The sequence below is a fragment of the Eptesicus fuscus genome, chromosome 2 (genome assembly GCF_027574615.1).
Source record: "Eptesicus fuscus isolate TK198812 chromosome 2, DD_ASM_mEF_20220401, whole genome shotgun sequence".
NCBI classification, from domain to species: Eukaryota; Metazoa; Chordata; class Mammalia; order Chiroptera; family Vespertilionidae; genus Eptesicus; species Eptesicus fuscus.
In genome coordinates, this window is record NC_072474.1 from 88,086,958 (window position 1) to 88,111,506 (window position 24,549).

The window sequence follows — 24,549 nt, forward strand, 5'->3', positions numbered from 1 at the left end:
TAAGAAGTTACTATCTCAGGAGAATATTTAAAATAAAATTATAAAACTTAAAAAATTAAATGATGAATCCTGAAAGGCCTTTACATATCATGGTGCAGTAAATAATCTAGGAAATAATTAAGACATAAAAGCAAAAACTTTTATGAGAAGTTATGGGAACTTTGTACAGAGTGGCTACATTTACTATAACCCAATTTACAAAGTTAGGAACCAAAAGTTGATGGGAATTTTTAACATTGAGTACTACACTTTAGAAATGAGAAGACATTCCATTAGTTGCCAGGGGCCCATTTAGAATGTCACAGGAGCAATTCCTCCCCTAAATGACAAATTGGGCTCTATGATCTTCAATTCCTTTAACTCTTAGGATCTCCAGAGGGGTGTAGAGTGAGGAAAAGAGGAAATAATACCAGTGACTGAGCCCCTACGATGTGTCTGGCATTTTATAATCATGAACTTGAGTCATCATAAAACTAAATTAAGTTTACTGTGTTCTGTTTAGTTATTCTACCTGTGCTTTTTGATAGCAAAATAATAATAATAATAATAATCTTTTGAACTTAGAACACTCCACAGCTCATACACTGTGAAGATTGCTTGGATTGGTAGTGTTAAATGCTTTTACCATGAATTGTATATCCTATATAATAAAAGGCTAATATGCAAATTGACCGAACAGAGGAACGACCGGTTGCTATGACACGGACTGACCACTAGGGGGCAGACACTCAACGCATGAGCTGCCCCCTGGTGGTCAGTGCGCTCTCACAGGGGGAGCGCTGCTCAGCCAGAAGCCGGGCTCACAGCTCGTGAGCGCAGCAGTGGTGGCGGGAGCCTCTCCCGCCTCTGTGGCAACCCTAAGGATGTTCGACTGTTAGACATCCCCTGAGGGCTCCCAGACTGCAAGAGGGCGCAGGCCTGGCTGAGGGACTACCCCCCCCCCCAAATGCACGAACTTCATGCACTGGGCCTCTAGTCTACAAATAATTTTCAAAATGCTAAAAAATGTTACTGCTCATAAAATGCCAAAATTAAACACCAAAAATGTCAAAGTCAAAATTAAAGACCAAAAATTGATTACTTTTCCTTTTTAAGATTCATTGAACCCCTTGCCTCTGCCAGGCAAAACATTAAACAATTTACATTTTCTCATTTAAAATCTACGTCAACCTTAAGAAATAGGCGTTACACTCACTTCACAGGCAAGGAAGAAGGCTCAGGAGGGTAGAAGATCCCCAAGGTCACACACCTGGTCACTGGCAGGCCGAGTATTTGAACCTGGGTCTTATCAGCCTTAGTGATGACAATAACTAAGCATTTTCTTGTGCTCAGCTTCTGGCTGACACTGGGTGCTGGCTGGTGATTGTGGTTAGGGGTCCCTGGGCCACTACCAACTGCCAAAGAGAACCTACTTGGTGTTGACTATGGAAAATTTTATTTCCTCAAAGTGTACAGTCTCGTTGGGTATGGACTGAGGCCTGATCACAGAAACATGGCTAACCAAACGTGGCAGCCGGTGACTGAGCCCTAGATGTGACCGGATGAGAAGCTCCGGGCTTTGAGAGTCAGGCTGCCTTGACAGAATGGATGTCAGTGATTCAGTCTGATTACGGAGGAAGGAGTGAGGAAGGTTTTCCAAGCAAATTACACAATATGCAGAAACCTTAGAATATCACTATGCTAGGAACTTTCTGAAAAAAAAAAATAAAACAATTGTTTACTGATTAGAATGTTTGTGTTAGAGATTAGGTGAGAAGGGATGGGGTTAGAAACAACAGTTGGGTCCAAACCTCTAAGTTCCTTTTCCTTAAAAAAAAAAAAAAAAAAAAAAAAAAAAATCCCTACTTAAAGAGTTCTTCAAACTTTTGGAATTCTCAGTAGCACTATTCAAGAATTACCACCAGAGGGCAGGCTTACCCTGAGAGTCTATTTTTAGAATTACCATGAAAATATTAATTTATTCACCTGATTCCAACAGAAATCATCACTTCCTCTCAACTTGAAAGGGAGATAGATTCCTATCCTAGAGCTTGATATATTCTGTCATTATGGGCTAATCTTGTCAAATCCCTGGTAAACCACCCAATAAGAGAAGGGAGAGGGGGGGAATAAAAAAGAAACTTACTTTCCATACCTTTATTCAGCAATGGCTCCTCTGAACCATTCTGACACCTCACCAAGCCTTTAGAAGAACTACGGTACCCTCCCCCAAGCACGAGGCAGGCTGCTGCATAGAATAAATAATTATCAAGGAGCTAATGGTTATCGGTTTTTCTTCCTTCTCACATTCATCAAATCACAAATGCTCCCCTGGCTTTGAAAAAACAAACAAAAAAAGGCCAGTCTAAATCTCATGATTCATACTTTACTCTGGGTATTGAGGATAAAGAGCTTGTCATCTGGCTCCAGCAGCTTGCACGCGTAGGCGATGTTGACAGCTGTCTCCTGCTTGTCCCCTGTCAGCATCCAGATCTTGATGCCGGCTTTGTGAAGGGCATCGATAGCCTCGGGGACTCCCTCCTGCAGACGGTCTTCAATGCCAGTGGCACCTGCAAATTCACCCAAGTGCAACAGGGCTTGTAGGAAACTCAGCCAGCTGAGGCTCACCGAGGCTATAACTGAGCCCTATCTATAAGTCAACCCGATCTCGCTCTAGTAACTTCCAGGGATCCAAAGGAAATGTGAAGACCCAGACCAAAACCACATACAAAGTAACATTTTCAGAAGGAAGCCTTAAGAATCAATAAGTTTAGCAAACTTACTTAGCCTCCCTTTGGCTAGCTTTCTTTTCTGTAAATGGAGGGGGCACTGTTTCAGTTACTTATGTAACCTTACTCTGTAATTTTATAATTCTATGACACTCCCAAGGGTAAGGGCAGAATTTTAAAGAATGCTTTTTCAGTAAGGCGTAACACCTATTTTCCATGCTCTTTCCTATTGTTAAGCCCACAGTTCCCTTTTCTGAACTAGGGCCAGATAAGTATTGGAATAAAAAAAATTTTGCAGATTTTAAAAAGATAATATGATGCATATATCATATTTTGTAATATATGGTAATCTAGCATATTAATATTTCTGCAGCATAACGTACACATGTTCACACTAATTAGGATAATAAAGACTTATAAACACTCTTATCAAATCAGGCCTGATTTTGCTGCCAAGTGAGTTCTGGCACTGGGCCCACAGAGTATCTTAGAGCCTGGAATTTCAGATGAGGAAATGTTGACACAGGTACTCAATCTGTCACTGAGAAAGGACTCAGCAGCGGGCATCATTATTTTATTGGCCAAAGGCTACGAGAGAGCATTGTTTTTCTCTGAACCAGAGGAATGGGGCTCAGAGGTCGGTCCCCTGGGATGTTAGTGGTTATACTGGAAACCAGATCTCCAGGTCTAAGGCAGTGGTTTCCAACCTTGTCCGCCTCTTAGAATTACTTGGGGGAACTTTTAACAATTCATATGTCCAGGCCACACATCAGAGCAATTGAATTAGAATCCCAGACACCAGCATTTTTTGAAGTGCTCCGGAAGATTTCAGGATACAGCTCAATCTGACACAAGGGGTGTCAGTGTGTAACCTTTAGTTGAAATCAGGAAGTCAGAGAAAACAGAGAAATACATTTCATTAGCCCAGCTGCAGGTGCAGAATAAAGAACACGGGCCCTGGAACCAGGTAGGCCAGAGCGTCTCCCTAGCTTTGTCAGTTAGGAGCGTGTGGCTTTGGACACATCACTGACTGCTCTCTGCTCCAAGTTTCTCCTAAATAAAATGAAGATTTGTTGTGCAGATTCAAAAAGACAGCACATATTAAGTAAGGCATCCAGTGCCTGGCAAGACACTTCAGCTTTCTTCTCTGGAACCAGGATGCTTTTATGATGTGTACTCTAAGTTACGTGTTGCGTTTTTAAATGACCTCCTTAAGAAAGACCACCCCGATTCGACCACAAATAAAAGGAAGAGAAAGGATTGGAAGCTGGGTAGATATGAGACGGCACAGGGTGGGCAGAACCACATGTATCTATTAGATCAAAGTGGGGGAGCGGGGAGGCACTGGTGAATAACTTAGAAATGTCAAGTGTTTTTCAAACTTCTGCATTCAGAACATACAACATAGTCTCCCTACCAAGTAAAGTCAGTTTGTTCTCCAACCTCATGGCAGATTCAAGCAGTAATTCTTCCCTGTTGTCAATGCTGGTTTCAGCTAAAAAATGATTCCTCAGCCACTCTTCATATTCAGTGTCACTCATGACCTATGGGGGGAAGAAAGGAGTTACAAGGCAGTCACGTGACGATCTTGCCAGGACCGATTCCTGGAGAAATAGCAAGCCATCAACGTATTTTAGGTACTCCTCTCTCTGGGCACACTCATGCCAGGCCCACACGTCAGACGCTTCCCGAATTCTATGATCAGCCCAGGGCCATAGTCGGCAAACTGCAGCTCGCGAGCCACATGCGGCTCTTTGGCCCCTTGAGTGTGGCTCTTCCACAAAATACCACGGCCTGGGAGAGTCTATTTTGAAGAAGTGGCAGAAGAAGTTTAAATTTAAAAAATTTGGCTCTCAAAAGAAATTTCAATCGTTGTACTGTTGCTATTTGGCTCTGTTGACTAATGAGTTTGCCGACCACTGGCCTAGTGTAGCACTGATGATGAATGGACCCTATAGCTCAGTATCTCTGCACCACACATGAGGAAACTGGGTTAACGTATTCAGTTAAACCAGAGAGTATGCAGCTGGGAGAAGTCTCCACTTATTTAAGTTCAGGTGATTCTAATGGTTAGCCTGAGGTAGTATGAAGTCAGCAGCACCTCTGATGTCTTCTGATGGTCGGTTTATGGGGTCAGTTATTTGTAAAGGTAAAAAGAGAGAGCAGACCATGCTGGTAAAGCAAGAAAGTCGTGTTCCAAACAAAAATTAGGAGGAATTCCTTGAGAAGGAATGAATGATGCATTTTCCTTTGTCTTCAGGTTGCCTTAGAGCAGTGGTCAGCAAACTGCGGCTCGTGAGCCACACGCGGCACTTTGGCCCCTTGAGTTTTTAGCAAAGGCCAGCTTAGGAGTACCCTAATTAAGTTAATAACAATGTACCTACCTATATGGTTTAAGTTTAAAAAATTTGGCTCTCAAAAGAAATTTCAATCATTGTACTGCTGATATTTGGCTCTGTTGACTAATGAGTTTGCCGACCACTGCCTGGAGGGAGAAATCTACATTGAAGTCCTTATAAAGCAGCTGGAGTAGAGGGGGAGAGGCACTTTCCATCTATTCACACATAGGTGTAAGAATGGAGAGTTCAAGATTAAAAGAGACCCTCTGCCTTTTCCGTGAAATGATCCTGCCCCTGATACAAATGTAGCCCAGTGGATGTCAGCTCTCTCTCTTTTGCCTCACCTGAGGAGATGTTTTTATTGATTTTTAGAAAGACAGAAAGGAAGAGGGAGAGAAGGAGGAGGAAAAGGGGGGGGGGAGAGGGGGAGGGTAGGGGGAGAGGGAGAAACATGGATGTGAGAGAGAAACATTGGTCGGCTGCCTCCTGTACACGCCCCAACCAGGGATGGAACCCAAAACCCAGGTGTGAGCCCTGACCTGGAATCAAACCCGCAACCCTCTGGTGCACGGGATGCGGCTCCAACTGACTGAGCCACCTGGCGAGGGCCGTCAGGTTCTCTTACATCAAATTACCTGGAAGGCAAGAGGGAGCAGTGCGCTAAGCAGCCTCACCTTCTTCGCTATACATAAAGTGCGCAGGCCTCGCTGGGCATAGTCATCCAAGTGCCTCTGGGTTTTCTCCCTTATCATCACCTGTTGTTTGGACAGACTTGCGCCATCTGAAATAATTAGCAAAACACGGGGTTCCCACCAGTCGGCCCAATTACATATTTTTTAAAAAATAATAGCTCAACCTACAACAAACAAAAGGCCTTACGGTTTTGGACCTCAAATGTACATTGATAATAGGGAACCCCAGAATTCATCTTCCCGTTGTTCCCATTCTCCCTGGGAGAGGAAAGTGCCAAGAACTTAATATCAGCCCTGTTCCCACACCATCAATAACAGCAGCGACAATAACTCTAACAATGCTATCAGTCCCTCATCAGGCATTCACAGTCTGCCCGCACTGGGGAAAGGCTGTACATATATGGTATACAGTACAACGCCAAACCTCTGAGGAACCTATAAAGAAGGTACTATAATCCCTTTTTACTGAAGACTTAGATACAGAAGTCAGGTAACTTATCAAGACATAGCTAATGACAGCGGCCAGATTCGAACCCAGGTCTGGGTAGCCCCCAAACTTAGACGCTTTCTCACCCAATCCTACTGAGCCTTCCCTACTTCAGCAAGTATGACTGATCCCCACATGTCTGCCCGCTTGCTTTCATCAACCACTGAGAGTGGCCTTCCCGTCTCTGAGCCCTTCACCTCACCACCCGCAGTTCTCTATGAACCCACCTGGGGGAGCCGCGGAGAGCAACTCCATGATTACAGAATCAGCACCTTTTGTGTACACCACCACCTGGTGGGAAAGGGGGTGCCGGACCACCACGGACATCCTTTTCCTTACTGAGTCGAAGGGCAGGATGTGTAGGAGTTGAAATGTTAACGGTCCCAGAGCAGCGAAGTCCACCATGACCTGCTCTGGTGTCCGGGACTGCAAAGTGCATTGGTAAGCCCTGGCGGCATACACCAAGGCTGCCTCGTCGGGGCTCTCCGCCTCGTAACACAGACCGGAGGTCCAGGGCTGTCCAGGGAGGGCGTCCACCTTGCCATTGGTGACGCCTGCATCACCGTTTTGTCTCTCTACTTCTGCAGGGCAAGCGGAGCTACCAGGGCCCTGCGGGCTCCCGGCTGTCTGGGAGGCCTCTCCTTCCGCAGGTGGGGCCGGTTTCACTCGACTGAAGAGGGAGAGTCTGCCCACAAAGGCGTTCGGGGCCCCAGGAGATGGCTCCTTCCCACTGGCGAGAGATGGTGAACTTGATCTTCGGACAGACAGTCTCTGGAAAAGGTTTTTAATCTCTTCCAAAGACTTCATGGGCATTCCACTGAATGAAGAGAGTCGGATCTAGGAAGGAATTTGGGAAGGTCTCAATAATGCAGTCAAAAGACAACTCTGAAGTCAGACTGGGGGGAAATGAGATACAAAGAGTTACCACTCCCTTAAATAGATAGCAACTGGCTTCATGCACACAACTGCCACAGAGAACACCAGTAAAAATAAAAAGAGCCATAATGAGAAAGATGTGCTAATGTTGATGGCATTATGAACTTCTACAACCACTCAGGACGAAATCTGACAAATAGCAAAAGACATAAAATGCTAATATTGCCAGCAGTGTGTGTACTTATTAGCAATTTTTCCTAATGAGCTAATTTAAAATATAGAAAAACCCATCATCTTTATTGTATGCATCCTAGCAATAACAATTTAAAACTTGTAAGCAAATTAAGTATTCAATAACAGCATATTCGATTGTGAAGAGCAATTAATTGGTTCCTAAAATTTTCTCATTCAGAAATGCCCAAGGAATTAAAAAGTTTTCTTCTAAAGATTATTTGTTTTATGATAGTTTGAGGGACTCATGATGGCCAATTTTTCAATCACCCATTAGGTTTCTGTATTCCACGAGAATTCTGATTAGCTCCTTTTTTACTGCTTCCTATCACTACCTTGAAATAGTATGAAACTTAGGCTCCTATATACCTATATTTTATTTTCGGCCTTAGAATATTATATTCTTTGGAGAAAAGGTATCAATATTTCTTAAGCAGAAAACACTAAAAGATGTCTGCTTTGGAGATAGATGTATATAAAGTATTATGTTGGGAGAAAACAGAACACTCCACAATTTATTCTCTAATTACATAATCGCTTTTCAAAGGGCAACTTTCTAGTTGAAATCTTATAAAAAATATAGTTTCTGAGCAAATGAAAGCTTAATTGGAAGTAAATTATTTTTATGTTAAAGTTGACCACCTCTGAAGTTGCCAAAAGAAAATGATCTGATGGAAAATTAAAATTTAATTGGTTTGTGCTGCAAATTGAATTTTAAGTGGATGTGTGCAAAAGGGGAGATAGTGATACACAAGGAAGCCAACACAGCGGGTGGTGAATCACCAGTCTCTAAAACGAGTTTTTCTTTTTAACTGAAAATGAATTTTCCATGAATTCTAAGCTACAAGTAGACTTTAGAAATCCAGCTTTTATGGGAATTGCAGAACCTTGGTGTATTATAGATGTATTGAATTTTAGATAGACTGATTTAAAGCTAACTCAACGGGTACATGAAAAAGGTACATTCTTATGAAACATGATAATAAATCTAATACGTTGTATCTTGTTTGATGCAGTGCATACTATGGTGGAAGTCTCAGAGGCCTCAAAAAAAAAAAAAGCTTCAATTTGCCCTAACCGGTTTGGCTCAGTGGATAGAGCATCGGCCTGTGGACTGAAGGGTCCCAGGTTTGATTCGGGTCAAGGGCATGTACCTTGGTTGCAGGCACATCCTCAGTAGGGGGTGTGCAGGAGGCAGCTGATCAATGTTTCTCTCTCATCAATGTTTCTCTCTTATCGATGTTTCTAACTCTCTATCCTTCTCCCTTCCTCTCTGTAAAAAATCAATAAAATATATTTTTTTTAAAAAAGCTTCAATTTGGTATGAAAACTAAAGCATAATGAACAGAGCCACATTCCACAAGAATCGCTTTCTTCAGCTACCCTCCTAGGAGCAAAATATATAGTAGCCCTGAGCCATACTTCCTGGGTCCAAATCCCACCTTCCCCACAAAACCATCCTGTGACTGGGCAAGTTACTTAACCTCAACTGTAAGACAGAAAATTACAGTGGAGTAATAGCACCTAAAATCACTTAGAATATTGGAAGTGCGGAGCACTGATTAATTGCTGTATAAATGTTAAGCTGGTATTATTAGCTGCTATTATTATTATTATTATTATTAATTATTATCCACATAACAAGACCAGTACAGGTACATTTAAATCCAAAGTTCTCTTCTGAAAGGTGACCTTTGTTTGCATTAGAGACCTTACCTTTTGTCGTGGTCGGTTAGGAGCAGAAACCACTACTGTGTTGCAAATTGCCAAAGCAATAAAGAAGTCAATGATGCACAAACTCTCCTGCGGTGGATCTGGGATCGTCTCATCCAGGGGACCAAAGAGCTGAGGTGTAATCTGACTAAATTTGTCCAAAAGCCTGGTGTCTGGCACCACATCTGTTTCCTGGAGATCCAATAAGACAAAGTGTTATTATAACAAATGTCTAAAAACGGGAGTTTTAAATCTAAATGAGAAGTAGCTTTTATAACCAGAATATATGAATCATGACACAGTAAACTTTATTCTTCTAAAAAAAAATTTAATATACATAATACTGTGGAAAGTGAGAACAGGGAAATAAAAGACCCCCCAAAAAATGAAAATTCAGAATGCACAATATTAACGGGGACTACCTTGACTATTAACTTAAACTAAACAGGAGATAGGGACAATGTCTTTCACCAAAATCTAGCTGGATGAGTTTTTCTTATTTTGAAATACACAGAACCAGAGCTATACATATTACTATGTCAAGGACTCTACCTTGGGCATAGATTTGTCCATCAGCAACTGATGAGTATCAACTCTTTTTAAAGTAAGGGCATTATTCATACCATGTTATTTTAACAAAATATTTTATGACTCAAGTCACTACCATTGTGGAAAACCAACCCTTCAAAATAAAAATTACTGTGAGAAGGCTACCGGCTTTAATCAGCGTTTCCTAATAACATTCTACGAGGCATTCCTGAAAGTTCTGCCAAGAGATTTCTGACCATCACAATTATATGGCAACTCTATTCTGTGCCCTCCTCTTAAAGACTCTTTGTACAAATTGGCTCTATCAAGTTGTCATTGAAAAAAATACTCCACTTTGTTCAACACAGTACGCTTCACACTTATTTAGGAGTACTAGTTCTAGCAAAGAATGTTGTAGTAGAAATCTGTTTATAATCCATTAACATACAATCAACTGCCTTAGGAGTTTTTCAGATGAGTCAAATGAGGAACTTCAAAACAATTTCACAAAAAATGCCATTGTATTCTAGATGCAGTTGAGTCCTAGACGCAGTCGGCGGGCAAAGCATCCTGAATGCATGAAAGCCAGTAGAGGTGATTTAGGGGGAAAAGTAAAATATGGAGATACGTGACATTGGACTCAGAAGACTGTGGCATGTACTCTATGCTTAGGAGTTTGGTGAGAACTAGCATGGGCTTAGTAAGAAGAGAGTACAGGTTGGAAGTCCTATGGGTTTGGGTTCAGGTCCTAGATCCCCTGCATACTAGCTCATGGCCTCGGGCAGCTTGCTTCACCATCTGAGCTTCATTTTCCTCTTCTGAATCATGGTCAAAGTAACACCTACCTCAGAGGGTGGCTGTATAAAGTAAAGGAGACAGTGGGTGGGATGAGACCAGCACAACAGAAACCCAAGTAACGTAATGTTTCTTTTCTTTCTCGAATGATGCACTCACCTTCAGGCAGGTTGCCAGGCTCACAATGGGTTTTAAAGGCCTACGTTATCTGCTGTTAACAAAACATTCTTAAATTTCTGTCTAAACACTTGTATATCTGCTGTCCTGTGGTATCTGACTTAGCAAAATGTGAGTCTTGCTGCAGACGGATGGAGTTCATAGGCTCTCATAATCTGGTGGCCGTTCTTTAATGACTTGCCCACATTTCCTCATGCATCTCAAACAGAGTAACACTGAGCTGGGGACTGGCTGGGCCCTCGGTGCTCAGAGAACAACCCTTCCCTCAAAGTCAGTAGGAAGAGAGCAGTGAAGTTTGAGACTTCTCACTCGATGTTTAGTCAGCCAAGGGATGCTTGGGAAACGTGTTGCATGATCTTTATCAAGGCCTATGACTAAACCACCAGCTAGTGCCTGTCAGACTCCATGGGTGGGAGCAATACTCCCAGAGGCACCCTTCTCAGAATGTTAATACGTATTAAGCAAACAAAATAAAACCCCAAACCAAACAAAGAGCTCCATACTGAAATACGTTGAAAAAAAAGTTTAAACAGCTTTCTTTCCTGCTGCACTTTTCAGAGGGCTTACTGGGTACTGGGAATCTCCAACAAGAGCCTGGTATGAACAGGGTTCTCAAATTTCGTATTTCAGAGATGTCTGTTCTGTGGAACACATCTGGGATTGAGTGAGAGATCTTAGACGCTAATGATTTCATTGTACCAATGAACTCTACATTGACTAATAACTGGCTTCAGAACATAGAGATGACTGCATTCTGAAGTCGATCTCAGACTAATGAGAAGTTTTGCAACTTCCGTCTTTGTCACAAATGCTATTGATGCAAGTCGATCCAAATACCTCATTTGGGGAATCTGACGACTGCATGACTGAGAGCCTGTGCTGTAACCATAATAAAAGGGACATTAGAGCTGGCCAAAGCTGGGCTCTGGTCAGCAAAGCTGTGTTTACAGAAAGTACTGTCGAAATAAATGTGAGAGCCCTGGCCAGTGCTTCTCAGTAGTTAGAGCATCAGTCTGGGCACCAAGGGGTCACTGGTTTGATTCTCAGTCAAGGGCACGTACCTGGGTTGCAGGATCGATCCTTGCCCTACGGGAGGCAACCAATTAATGTGTCTTTCTCACCCTGATGTTTCCCTGTCTCTCTCTTCCTTTTTCTCTTTCTCTCCCTCCACCTCCCTTCCACTCTCTCTAAAAATCAATGGAAAAAATATCCCTGGGTGAGCATTAACAATAAATAAAAATAAATAAATAAACAGGCTCTTGGAGGGTACCAATGGTTTAGACATACTAACCTGTGTACAAGGCAACTCTGGTTAGCTTTCCTGAGAGTGAGCTACGGTCCTTACAGAAGGCAGCCTTCTTCAAGCTCAGACATGATTGGCCCTAACCAGAAATATTCCTATTTCTCCCCAGAAATGATATGTTATCTCTCAACACTGAAGTTATCCCCAAAGTTAGGAGGCTGTGATATTGTTTGTTTATACTTTTAATTATATGTATGGCACTCACACTAAACTGCAACTATGTGGTCTCTTCTCAGGTTGAAAAGACAACAGTGTTTGGCTCTGTGATAGTTATGAGGAGGTTCCGGCATTATACATTATTGATGGACAAGTACCAAGCCACGCGTTCACACTTACGATGGGGCTACTGAAAGCAGCCTGTCTGGAATGAGGCGTTTCGCTGGCTCCTTCTGCACTTCCTAGAGCAGAACAGCTCCCAGCAAGATGATTGGAGGATTTACTTCGCAAAGGCCCGTGATGAACCATCCTGCAGTTGGGGGCCCTCGGTTTCGCCATATTGCCAAGGGAGCCACTGGGAGTGTCTGCAAGATCCTCATCTTCAGAGACAGTTTCCTGATAGGACTCTAACCTCTTGGCTAAGGGGTAAAAAAAAATCACACTGCATCATTACCTGAGAAGAACCACTTGCAAGTTGAATGTCAGGCATTTACTTAAAACAGCTATTTCGTACCATCTCCTCCCTTTTCAAACCTAGCCTCCAACCGCCCCTCCCCCAGTACCCTTAGCTAATGAACTTACCTCATGGAGAAAAGGAGAAGCATTCAGATGGGAACTCTCTTCTTTTCCCATCATTGAATCAACCAACCTACCTGCATCTGTACCCAAACTCTCTGTCTTCCTACTATGGATAAAGGTTCAAACGCCAGACCCTCCACTCAAGCTCTCCACCCAACCCTCTGGTCTTCTCAAGGACTCCCCTCTTTCACCTACACCAATCTCTCCTCAACTAATCTCCTGGCTTTCTGTCCCTGTCTCTCCACTGACACTGCTCTTGTCAAGGTCATTTACGAGTTTCCTGTCACCAAATCTAATGATCGCATCTGCCTATATTTTATTGGAACTCTTAGCAATGTCCGGCAGAGCTATTTTCTCCTGAAACGGCTCTTCTTGTTCCTCTGACGCCATGCGTACCTGTTTTTCCTCCTACTTCAATGGCTGCTCCTTCTTCGTTTCTCCCGCTGTCTTCTCTCATCCTCAAGCCTCAAACATTGAGTTGCTGTAGAAGCTCCCTCCCTTCTCCACCAATAACTCTTTCTTGGTAATGTCATCTGGACCCATCTTTGAAATAGCATCTCTTTGCATATGACCTCCAGACCTATACCCTCAACTTGGACTTCTAATTGGAATCCAATTCTTCATAAGATGCTTCCAGTTGGGAGTCTAGAAGGTTCTTCAACAGATATCTGTATGGCTCCCTCCATTAACTTTCCTCAAGTTTCTTAGGTCCCCTTGTCAATGAAGACTTCCCAGATCTAACCACACTATTTACTGTAAATCTTATCCCAGCACTTACCATCGTCTATACACTATACTAGTATATCTCATTTGCTTATATTTTTAATATAAACTCTGAAAGGGCAGATCATTTTACCTGCTTTTGATATCTCCAGAGCCCAAAGCAGTGGTTGATAGATACTCAATAAATACTTGTTGAATAAATAAATGATAGATAACTTAAATTTGACATGTGAAAATAAAACTCTCCTATTCTTCTCCCTCAGACTTACTCTTTCTCTGCCTTCCCATCTTTGTAAATAGTACCTAACTATATACTAGTTACTCATGCCAAAAATCTAGGATTCTCCCTGATTCTTCTCTTCTCCCCCAGCCCCACTTGTCATAGCATCACCAAGAGTTGTCCATTGCTCATCCAAAATACATCCCAAATATCTTGACTTCTCTCCATCTCCATTACCTTAGTCCAAGCCATCATCATCTCTCAACTGGACTAGTGCAATAGCCTCATAACTGGTCTCCTTGCCCCTCAGCAATCCATTCCTCACACAGTAGCTAGAGTGATCTTCCTAAAAGATAAAGCAGATCGGATCACTCCCTACACAAAACTCTCCAGTGGCTTCACAGTTCACTCAGAGTAAAATCTGAATCCCTTTTCTTGGCTTATGTAATTCAGAATGAATGACCTGACCTCCACTGACATCTCCAGCTTTCTTGCCTCTCCTTCCACACTTTCACTAAAACCCAGCTTCACTGGCCTTTCTTTTACTTTGAAAACTGGCAAGCTCACTTCAGCCTGAGGGCTAGACTAGCTGCTCCCAGATTATAAGACTTTTGTCCCTGAACTTCAAGATCATGTCACTTAGATCTAGGCTCTAATGTCCCCACTGAGAAAGGCCTTGCCCAGTCATTCAATCCAAAGTAGGCTTCCAACATTCTATATCATATCACCTCATTTTAATTCTTTGCAAAGCACTTTTTGCTAGTTAATATTTTTCTTGATTTAAAAATTAATTTCTTTGTGACTATTTTCTCCAGTAGAAGCTCCATGAGAACAGGGGCCTTATCTGTCTTGTTTATGATTATGTCCAGTGTCTTGAATGCACAGTAAATAATCAACAAATATATGTGCTTGTTGGATTGCTAGTTGTCTGTATGCTGCTTAGTCCGTGGACCAGATTTCTAAGTTGCAAGGTTTTAAAACATAAAATGGTCTTGTCATATGTATTTAGTTCAATTACATATGTGTAAGGGGTTATTTCCAAGCGGCAAAATTCTTTATGGTAATATCTCCTAGCCAACACTTTCGCTAGAAAACCCTGAAGGGTTAACTTGTTTTCATTTCAGTCAAAATAATATGTCTCAGAATTAATAACACATCTCTCCAGAATTAAGTTCTTTGGAGAACTGGCCTCTACCATCACCCACTTCAGCATTCAGTGTGTGTGTGTGTGTGTGTGTGTGTGTGTGTGTGTGTGTGTGTGTGTGTGGTGTATACATGGACTAATTTTTAAGCCATTGCAAAGAAAGAGACCAGAAATTCTAGATGTATATAGTCAAGTAGATTTCAGCCTGGTGAGAGACCCAAAGAGACTCTTGACCCACAGAAGCCATGAGATTGGATAGTTGTGTTGTTTTAAGCCACTAAGTTTGTGGCAATTAGTTATGCAGCAACAGAAAACCAACACACTGATAAATCATGAACCAGGAAAATACTTGCTACATGTAGAAGAAAGATACAATATTAGGGTTGATAACCAAATTATTTAACACCTGGTTTAATCCCATTGCACAAACAAAGATGGATGCTGGCCACAGACCACGTAGACTAGGGCATTAGCACTGACAACAGATAAAACCCTCCTACAGATGACTAAGAATAAGAAAAAAACTCTTGTAATAGAAAAAGGACATGAAATTCAAATGACCAATAGACATAAAAAGTTAAGCATCTCATTGCTAACTACAAACTAAGAAAATTTTTGTCTACAACAAAAATCACACAGACTAAAAGGAATAGCTTCTTCTCATTATGGTTGGGCATGAGAAACAGGCATTTTCTTTCAACTTACTAGTATCTATCATAATTTTTAATCTTATTTGTCTATTTCCTGCTCTAAATTCTAAGTTACATGAAATCATAGGCTAATGCTACATATTAGGAATTCACAAAATATCTGTTGAATGAATAAGTAATGTTAATTGAAAGTACTGTCATAATAGCAAACTGAGCTTGACCACAAATAGTGCAATACTATGCACTTAATGTTATGAAATGATTTGCAAAAAAGTCCTTGAGACACTGTTGAATAAAATAAGCAAATTGCAAAACAATATCATAACACATTCTAACTCACAATAGGGAAAATGTGTAAACATATATGTTCACATATAGAGGAATGTGCATAAAGAAATATTACATATTCATCAAATTGTCAATGGTGGTTAACCTTTAGAAAGTAGGGCTTTTAATTTGTTATGAACACTTCTCAGAATTATCTTCATAGGGGTACATACTACTTTTATATATAACAAAATTAAAGTTCAATTCTTTAAGGAAAACTTATAATTTATGTATTTACTTCCTTAGTGTCAGAAGTTCAGCTCATCTTGTTTATTCTTAAACTAGGTGTTCTTAACCAAGAATCAATTAATACCAACCGGCTGAAAGTTGGAATTAAGGGGAGCCTGTAATCCCTTTGAAAATATTTTCAAAATACTTTTTAGGGATATGGTTTCTATTCTCATTAGATTCTCAAAAGCATTTATAATGCAATAGCATTGTCACATCTAACAACCTCAACTTTCTACTTCTATTGGTAATTCAATTTCCTTTAAAAGAAACAATGGCAGCAGACTCCTTGACTTTGACCTACTACCTTCTGAATGGATGACAATTAAGCTTAGTGTCCATTTGGATGACTTAAGTACCCAATGCTTAAATATGGCACTTCTATGCTAGAGTTATCAAACCATTAAGTGGGTGTAAAATGATCGATGTTAAGGTTATCATAGACACCCAACACTCACCATTTTCTTCATGACAGTAATCAAAGCCTGCCACACTACATCTTCGAAAAACCATCTTATTCTCAGTGAGGGTTCCTGTCTTATCAGAAAAGAGGTACTGAATCTGTCCTAGATCCTCCGTGATGTTCAGGGCTCGGCACTGGATAGTAGAATCCATTTTCTCATTGTAGAAATCCACATCACTTTGAATAAAATATATTTGTCCAAGCTTCACAACTTCAATGGAAACATAGAGAGAAATGGGAATCAAGACCTAAAAAGAACCAAACAATTTAAAAAATGTTAAAGGGGGGGGGGGAAAGGTTGAGTAACCGAATATAGCTGAATAAGTGGCAAAGATCTTAAAATTCTATGATAAGCTCAACAGAAATTACCTGTAACAAAATGATCATGGTCCAAAACATGTAGAATCCTGCCAACACTGGTGATATGACATGCCCATCAGGCTCAGGGATATGGAAAAGGGGTATGTTTTCATATCTACTCAACCAGATTCCATGACCTTTCAAAAAATATACAGATATCAAATGGATGCTACAAATATATTATGCAAATATAGAACTTTATTTCTAAAAAAACAAACAAAACAGGGATGAAGTATTTATTTTGTTGAACACCAATGATTTGTTTTTGAAACAAATTCAAATTCAAATTCAAAATTCTACACATTCTCTTGTCTCTGTCTCTCTCTACTTAAATCGCTTCCCTGGTTCCAAGTACTGTGGCATGTATAACTGAGTATAACTAACATTCATGCTTTTCAGGCCAAAGAATGAGATTAGGATTTAAGGGGCAAAAATTGCTGGCAAATAAAACCTTCCTTACAGAAGTCAGATATTCATACATTTTTGAAAGTAAAATACTTTTAAATGAATATCCTGCCGAAAAGATGTCTGCAAATAATGAAATGTTACCTACCCAATGCGCCAGTTAAACACATTATAACCAAAAGCAGAACACACCAGAGGACATCTGTGTTTGCTCTTCTTTCTAATTTGCTGCGCTTATATCTGGGGCCACTGTTGTTCAGCATTGCTTTGGTTTCATGGCCTGTATAAGTTAACACAATATGTCAGAGGATGCGCCTATTAAAGCCAAGCAGCAGGTATCATATTTTAAATTCTCTCTGGCAGATAATTCCATAAAAAGTAGTTGCATAATAAATATTGTTAATTTAGTTTGCTTTTGTAATCCACTTAGAAAAACAGAGACCAATGATTAAGCTCATCAAGACAAAATTTCCTTTCTGCCTCTGAAGACGACAGTTGGAGTGAATGGCAAATATTAACACGCAGAAAAGCACAAAGGAGTCAGTGGTGAGAACCAACCTGCATAAACCACAATGCCCACAACAGCCTCTGTGTTTCTAATGGTGCATCCTCTAAGCAATAGATTTTCTTTCCCAAGACCCACGCGTTCTTTGTTGGAATGTTCTCTATAAGAAAGACAGCATATTGGTTCATTTTTAAATAGCAAAAGTGGGGATGTAAAAATAAAAAAGCATGGCTTTGAGTTTTCTTGATTAGAGTACTAAGTTAGGTAGTTCACAGGAAAGTTTTCAAAGCTCTGGCCCTTTTGCTTTTGTTATTTCAGTGTTACCTGATTGGCTGGGGAAAAGATGTAACAGTTTCTAAATACCATCGTTTTCTAGTATTCAGATTACACAGTGGGTATAGGTTTAATTTTCTAGGAAACTTCCAAACTGTTTTACAAAGTAATTGTACCATTTGACATTCCTACTAGCGGTATGAGTGCTCCCATCCCTCTACAACCTCACCTACACTGGGTATAGTTGTTCTTTGTAATTTTAACATTGGTGCTCTGTGGTTTTAACTTACATCTTTTCACACAAATATTTGTCATCCATATATCTTCTTTGCTGAAGTGTCCGTTCAAATTTTTTGACCACTTTAAAAATTGTAGTGTTTGTATTCTTATTACTGAATTTTGAGAAGTCTTTATATATTTTTAATGTAAATCCTATATCATATATACATTGAAAATATTTTCTTCCAGTCTGTGACTTACATTTTCAATCACTTAATAGTGGCATTTGAAGAGAAAAAGTTTTTAAATTTGATAAAGTTCTTTTATTTTTTGCTTTTGTGGATTATACTTTTAGTGTTGTAGCTAAGAAATATTTGCCAAACCCAAGGTACTGAAGATTGACCCTATGTTTTCTTCTAGGAGTTTTATAATTTTAGGTTTACATTTAAGGATAGGACCCCCACTTTTTTTAGTAATGTTTTTAATGGTGAGAAGTCTGGATTGTAATTTATTTTTTTTAAATACAGATATTCAATTGCTACAGCATCATCTATTAAAAAAACGAACCTTTCTTTACTAAATTGCTTTTGCATCTTTATCAAATACCATGTGTCCATAAATGTCTGTGTTACTTTCTGAACTTCATAATATTTTCCATTGATCTATTGGTCAATTTTTATGCCAAAAATGACACTGGCTTGATTATTGTACCTTTCTAAGAAGTCTTAAAATCTGATGGTGTTAGCTCTCCAACTTCCTTCTTTTTCAAAGTTGTTTTAGCTAATATAGGCAATTTGCATCTCCATATAAATGTTTAGAATAAACGTGTTAATTCTAAAAAAAACCTGCTGGAATTTTTATTGGGATTACACAAAATCTATACAACAGTTTGGGGCAAACTGACATGAAAACATTGAGTCAATGCATGAATAACATATGTCTCTACTTTAAATTTAGGTCTTTAATTTCTCTCAACAGTGCTCAATAATCTTCATTGTTCGGCCTTTTGCATCTCTTGTCCAATTTATTCTTAAGTATTTTATTTTTCTTGATGCTATTGTACATAATATTTTTAAAATTCCATATCTATTTGCTCATTGCTAGTATACAGAAATACAATTGAGTTTTTTATATTATATTGCTTTTGTTTCCTACAACATAATTAAATCCACTTATTATTTCATGTAGCTTTTTTATAGATTTTTATCAGCTTTTCTACAAAGACCATCACACCATCTGTAAATAAAAGTTTTACTTCTTTATTATTTTGTCTTTTATTTCCTTTTTTTTTTTTTTTGTCTGACTGCACTAGCTAAAATCTCCAGTTCTAGTTTGAAAAAAAAAATGGTTAAGTGAATATCTATCTCTTGTTCCTGATCTTAGGGAAAGAGCATTTAGTCTATTACCATTAAGTATGATGCTAACTAGAGGTTTTTCATAAGTGTCCTATTTCCAGTTTGCAAGAACAAAAGTTAAATTTTGTCAAATACTTTTTTTACATCTATGAAATGATACTTTTCTACATCTATGAAATGACCACCGGGATTTCCCTTTTTAATTTGTTAATTATGGTTTCTTAACATGGTGAATCACATAGTTTGATTTTCAAATGTGAAACTTGGTCATGATGTGTATTATCCTTTTTATATATTGTTGGATCTGATTTGCTATAATTTTGTTAGAATTTTTGCATATATGGTTCATGGGGGATAGTGATATTTCTTTAAATGTCTGAATGATTTTGGTATCTGGGTAATGGTATAAGGATAATTCTGGTCTCAGAAAATGAGTTGCAAACTCTTCTCTACCATTTTCTCACAAGATTACCCCTAAGCAGTAGGTCAAATTGTCTCCTTTTAAAAATAAAGAAACTAAAAGAGTAAATAACTTGGCTCAGAGCATAAAGCACTTAAATGGCATAAGCCAGGCATGAAATTAGGCAAGAACCCAAATTCTAGCTGCTCATGCAAGAGGGATGTGGATACCACAAGAAGCCTCCAGAATGAACACTGTCATCATTCTTCTTCTTGATGTGTTTCCAAATCCTTGGCTAACTCTTGCCAACCAGACTGTCCATGTGCTCCTCTAACTGCAGGACACCGTCCTATCATGTCACTTAAGCTGTCAGTTCTGTCCAAACACCTCCTTCCAAACAACTAGAATGTCTTGGGCTTAATGTGGAGCTTATGTAAAACATTCTTACACCACTGAGATTCTAGGATTAGCTTAAGTACAAGGTTTTGTTATTTTAAAAATATACATCTACACTAATAAAAGAATAAGATGCAAATTGACCGTACCTTCGCGATGCCCACCAGCCAATCAGGAGGAGTATGCAAATTAACCCCAAAAGATGATGGGTTAATTTGCATACAAAGGCGCCGAGCGGCGGCCGGGGGTGGGACGGGATGCTTGCGTCATTGCCATGGCGACGACACAGGCATTCTGCACCACCCCAGCCGCTCTGGGCCTCTGGGCAGCGTGGGAAGGTGAAAAGGTGGCACCCGGCCGGAGTGAAAAGGTGGCTCCGGCCGGAGCAAAAACAGTGCCAGCAGCCAGGGGAAGGAAGGCCCATTCTTGCATGAATCTTTGCGCATCGGGCCTCTAGTAGATGAATATTTACCAAATTTATAAGTTGTCTAAACATATTGACCATTAGTGATTTAACTTGGATATAAGTACATAAAGCTTTATCTCAAGTTAAATATAATTGCAACACACAATTCCACTCACAGCCACAAAGGTAAGCCATGTATCACTCACAGGAAGCCTCGGAATCTGTTGAGGTCATTGTTTGGACTTTCACATTCTATCCTACTGGAGAATTTCTCAGGATCAACTTCAGAGTCCTAAAATATATATTTATACACATATTTTTAAATCATAAAACAAGAAGATTTAAGTGTTTATCCCTTCACCATTTCTTAAGGTAAAATGAAGGCTTCCTTGCCACAAAGTTTATATTACAAATTGCCCAAATGAAGAAAAGTATAGGCACAATTATGAATTAAGAAATTGGATCCGAATGGTCCTAGAGCATTAATAGACATAGGCAGGCAATAGGAATGTCCAAATCACAAACTGGAATCTATGCAGGACTCTACGGAAGAGAGCTTCTACTCATATAGTAAACACTTATCTAGAAGGCACTGAAAAGATGAAAACACTGCTGTTGTTCCTCGACCATATAGATATTTTCTGATGGTAAATGTGTATGTGAAGACTTTGAGCACATATGCATTTGATCCCAGTATATTTTACTTAAAAGTTAAAAAAATGAGCTAGACATCAATATCTTACAAAATACTCTAATGGAGAAAACGATAATTTTAGAATGTTTTATAAAACCAATGGGCAAATAAGCAAAGTGTCTTTATAGATATAGATTCACTATGAACAATCCAAGCCAACCCTATCTCATTTTCTTTTTTATTTTTATGAGGCTTTATGGCTAGCAAAAAATGCTACTGATACAGCTCGTGAAATATTAATATATATATATGGAAAATGTGAGTTATGATCATGTAATTTGATTTGCTAATAATATTGTTGAGTTCTTCTGATGTACTGGAATCTATATTATCCACTCTAAATATATTAATTAACCATTTGTACGCCAGAAGCGTCTATAGACACAAGCGGCGAACCTTTTTTAATTAAATTCAAAACATCGTAGCAGTTAACTGGTTAATATCTTCTTCCTAGCCCCATGTGGTACTATAATTAGGTCTAATTAATAGATGAAGAGAGCAAGACACAAAGAGGATCAGTAATTTGCTAAAGGTCTCAAAACAAGAAAAAATTTAGAGCCAGGATTACAATCGAGGTCATGGAATGTCAGAGTGCTCAACCTTAATTCACCCTTAATTGAATCCAAAGTGTGCTGATTAATTAACCAGCATCATCCTCAACGTAGATATTTAGTGGTATGTAATAAAATTCCAAGTTGTACAAGACTTTTACAAATGTCTCAGGTAGAGGAATGCTTACAAAAGTGACAATGACAATAAGCTCAGCAGCCTAGCGATCACAGAGGGTCTAAATACATAGGCTGAAAGATGGGCCTGATCAGACATCAGGTGTTGAAATTTACTAAAGATAAGGGTATTTATTCTCTGGTTAACATATTTTCTGGCTTACAAGTATAAGATGAAGAAAATCTGACCCAATAGTGGATCATTGAAAAGAAGACCATTACATTTTAAAATACTTCAACTCAAGTGCTTTTAGAGAAAGGGAAGGAAAACTGCTATTTAGGCACTTTGTACAATGCTTTTATGTATATTACTTCACTTGAGTCTTACAGCAATGCTCTGAAGAAGACATCATTTCCATTTTAAGATAAAGAAACTGATGCATCAAGTATGTCCGTGAGTTGCTCAAAGTCATGCAATAATTAAATAGCAGAGTTGGAACTCATTCAAACTCATGCTAATGAATATAACTTCAAAGTTCTTGATTCCCTTATCACAGCCTGTGAAAGGTCTAGGAGCTCTGTGGTATGAGAAGCTACAAAAGTCTTAAAAGGCCTTGGTTATATAAGTAATTACAGATTTTTAGGAACAATGATCTATTTATGTCTCCAGCTTCAATAGTATAAAGTCTAAGCTTAAGAAACATAAATTAGAAGGTGATTATTTCTATTACAAAATAATTTCCCAAATTGCAAAATAATTTTTTAAATTAAATTTATTGGGGTGATATTGGTCAATAAAATTATATGGATTTCAAGTATACAAGTCTATGATACATTATCTGTATATTGCATTGTTTGCCCACTACCCAACGTCAAAATAATTCTGTTAGGTGCCTTTAATTCAGTTCCAAAAAATATATGATTGCCCAACTGAAATGCTTGAACTCTGAAGTCATTATATCCTATTATCTACAAAATATAGCGCACTTCCACTGATATCGGAGCTGTATTAAGCCTTCTGGGATTGTATTTTTTAATGGTAAAAATAAAATTTTAAATCTCTTTATCTATACATGTGAAAGTAAGCTTAGTCATTTTCTAAAAAGAAAATGTTAATGCCACCAACTGCCGACAGTTATTTACCTGCTCTGCATATCCCCGAACCACCTGCCTCTGTTTTAAATTGCTCTCTCCGTCAAGCCCAGAAGTCTCAATATGACAGATCCCATCTGGATCCGTGGAAAAGAGTAAGACCATATCTGCAGGAATGACCTCGTTACAGGAAAGGCGAATAAAGTCCCCAACAGTAACATCTTTCCAGCAGCAATCAAGGTATTTTTTCTCTTTCCTAAAATTGGAAAAAAAAAAAAAAGTTTAAATAGAATATCTAGCTAAAAACATACAATAGTTTTTTTAAGCTTCACTGTATAATTTAAAGCAGGTTTAAAGTATTAGAGTGAATTTTAATCCATTAAATGCTAAAAGGGAAGCCACAGAATTATAAAACCCAAATTCCACAACTTACTTTACCTGAAAATTTAGTTACTAGCTGCTAAAACACATTTTTCATCTCCTTTTTTTTCCTGTGACATTTTGAACCATTAAGTTATTTGAGTATAAATCTGGAATAAAATTAAAATTACTATTTGATGGGTTTATTTGTACATGAAGTGATTTCTGCATCTACCCTGTGGTCAAGGTGTCAAGGACCCAGAAGTGCACAAGACACAACATCTACTCTCAGAGAGCTTCCATGTGGCAGAAAGGAAGGGTAATTAAATACAAAAGAAATAAATACCTAGATACAACATTAAAAAAAATCATTATACCACCATTTTAACAGCTCTATTTATCTATATATATATTTATACTAAGTGTCCTTCCCACTGTCTGACCAGTTGCTATATGTGCACTGACCACCAGGGGCAGATGCTTAACACAGGAGCTGCCATGACGGTCACTGGCCATTTACAGAGAAATGGCACCGCAGACCTGGTGCCCACAAAGCAACACTTGGCTTCCCCCACCCCAGAGTGACAGCCCACCAAATCACAGCCAATGCTGCCGAGACCCCATGGCCAGAAACAATCGCTGTGGGCGCTGGGTAATGACATCACGTAGCAACGCCTGGTTTCCTCTCCCTTGCGACTAGCCTCCTTGAAGTTTCTTCAGCCCAGGAACACAACTTGCTTTATAGCAAGGTGGAAACATTTACACTTTAACCAAATGTCTGTGAAGCATTTTCCCGTGCATCTCATTTGATCCTCACAGAAGTCCTGGAGTAGGTAGATAGGAGACTCGATGGAATCCTATTATCTTTTCATTAGCCGGAAAACAGAGATTTAGAAAGCTTAGAAACTTGACCCGACTGAAAAGAAGAAATGGTGGACCTTGAAAATGACTTCAGGCTTTCTCACTGCACAGACTATAGTCAAACACTGCTGCAGTTAAATAGTTTACCCTTTGTTCTCCCTGCGTGATCTATAATAATAATCTGCTTCATGTTGATATTTACTGCTGTGTTGCTGACAA

General features: G+C 39.3%; 1 protein-coding gene across 1 annotated transcript in view; it reads right to left on the reverse strand.

The window, feature by feature from the left end:
* The window catches only part of ATP10D (ATPase phospholipid transporting 10D (putative)), a 76,298-nt gene that overhangs the window by 24,866 nt on the left and 26,883 nt on the right, over positions 1-24,549 (reverse strand). The window contains exons 4-15 of the mRNA XM_008140370.3: positions 23,161-23,365; positions 20,865-20,950; positions 17,663-17,769; positions 17,253-17,384; positions 16,709-16,836; positions 16,335-16,587; positions 12,186-12,424; positions 9,050-9,238; positions 6,454-7,063; positions 5,722-5,828; positions 4,126-4,252; positions 2,365-2,549 (exon numbers count right to left, since the gene is read on the reverse strand). Of these exons, the coding sequence (XP_008138592.2) occupies positions 2,365-2,549; positions 4,126-4,252; positions 5,722-5,828; positions 6,454-7,063; positions 9,050-9,238; positions 12,186-12,424; positions 16,335-16,587; positions 16,709-16,836; positions 17,253-17,384; positions 17,663-17,769; positions 20,865-20,950; positions 23,161-23,365 (2,368 nt within the window). The remainder of the gene's footprint in view (positions 1-2,364; positions 2,550-4,125; positions 4,253-5,721; positions 5,829-6,453; positions 7,064-9,049; positions 9,239-12,185; positions 12,425-16,334; positions 16,588-16,708; positions 16,837-17,252; positions 17,385-17,662; positions 17,770-20,864; positions 20,951-23,160; positions 23,366-24,549) is intronic.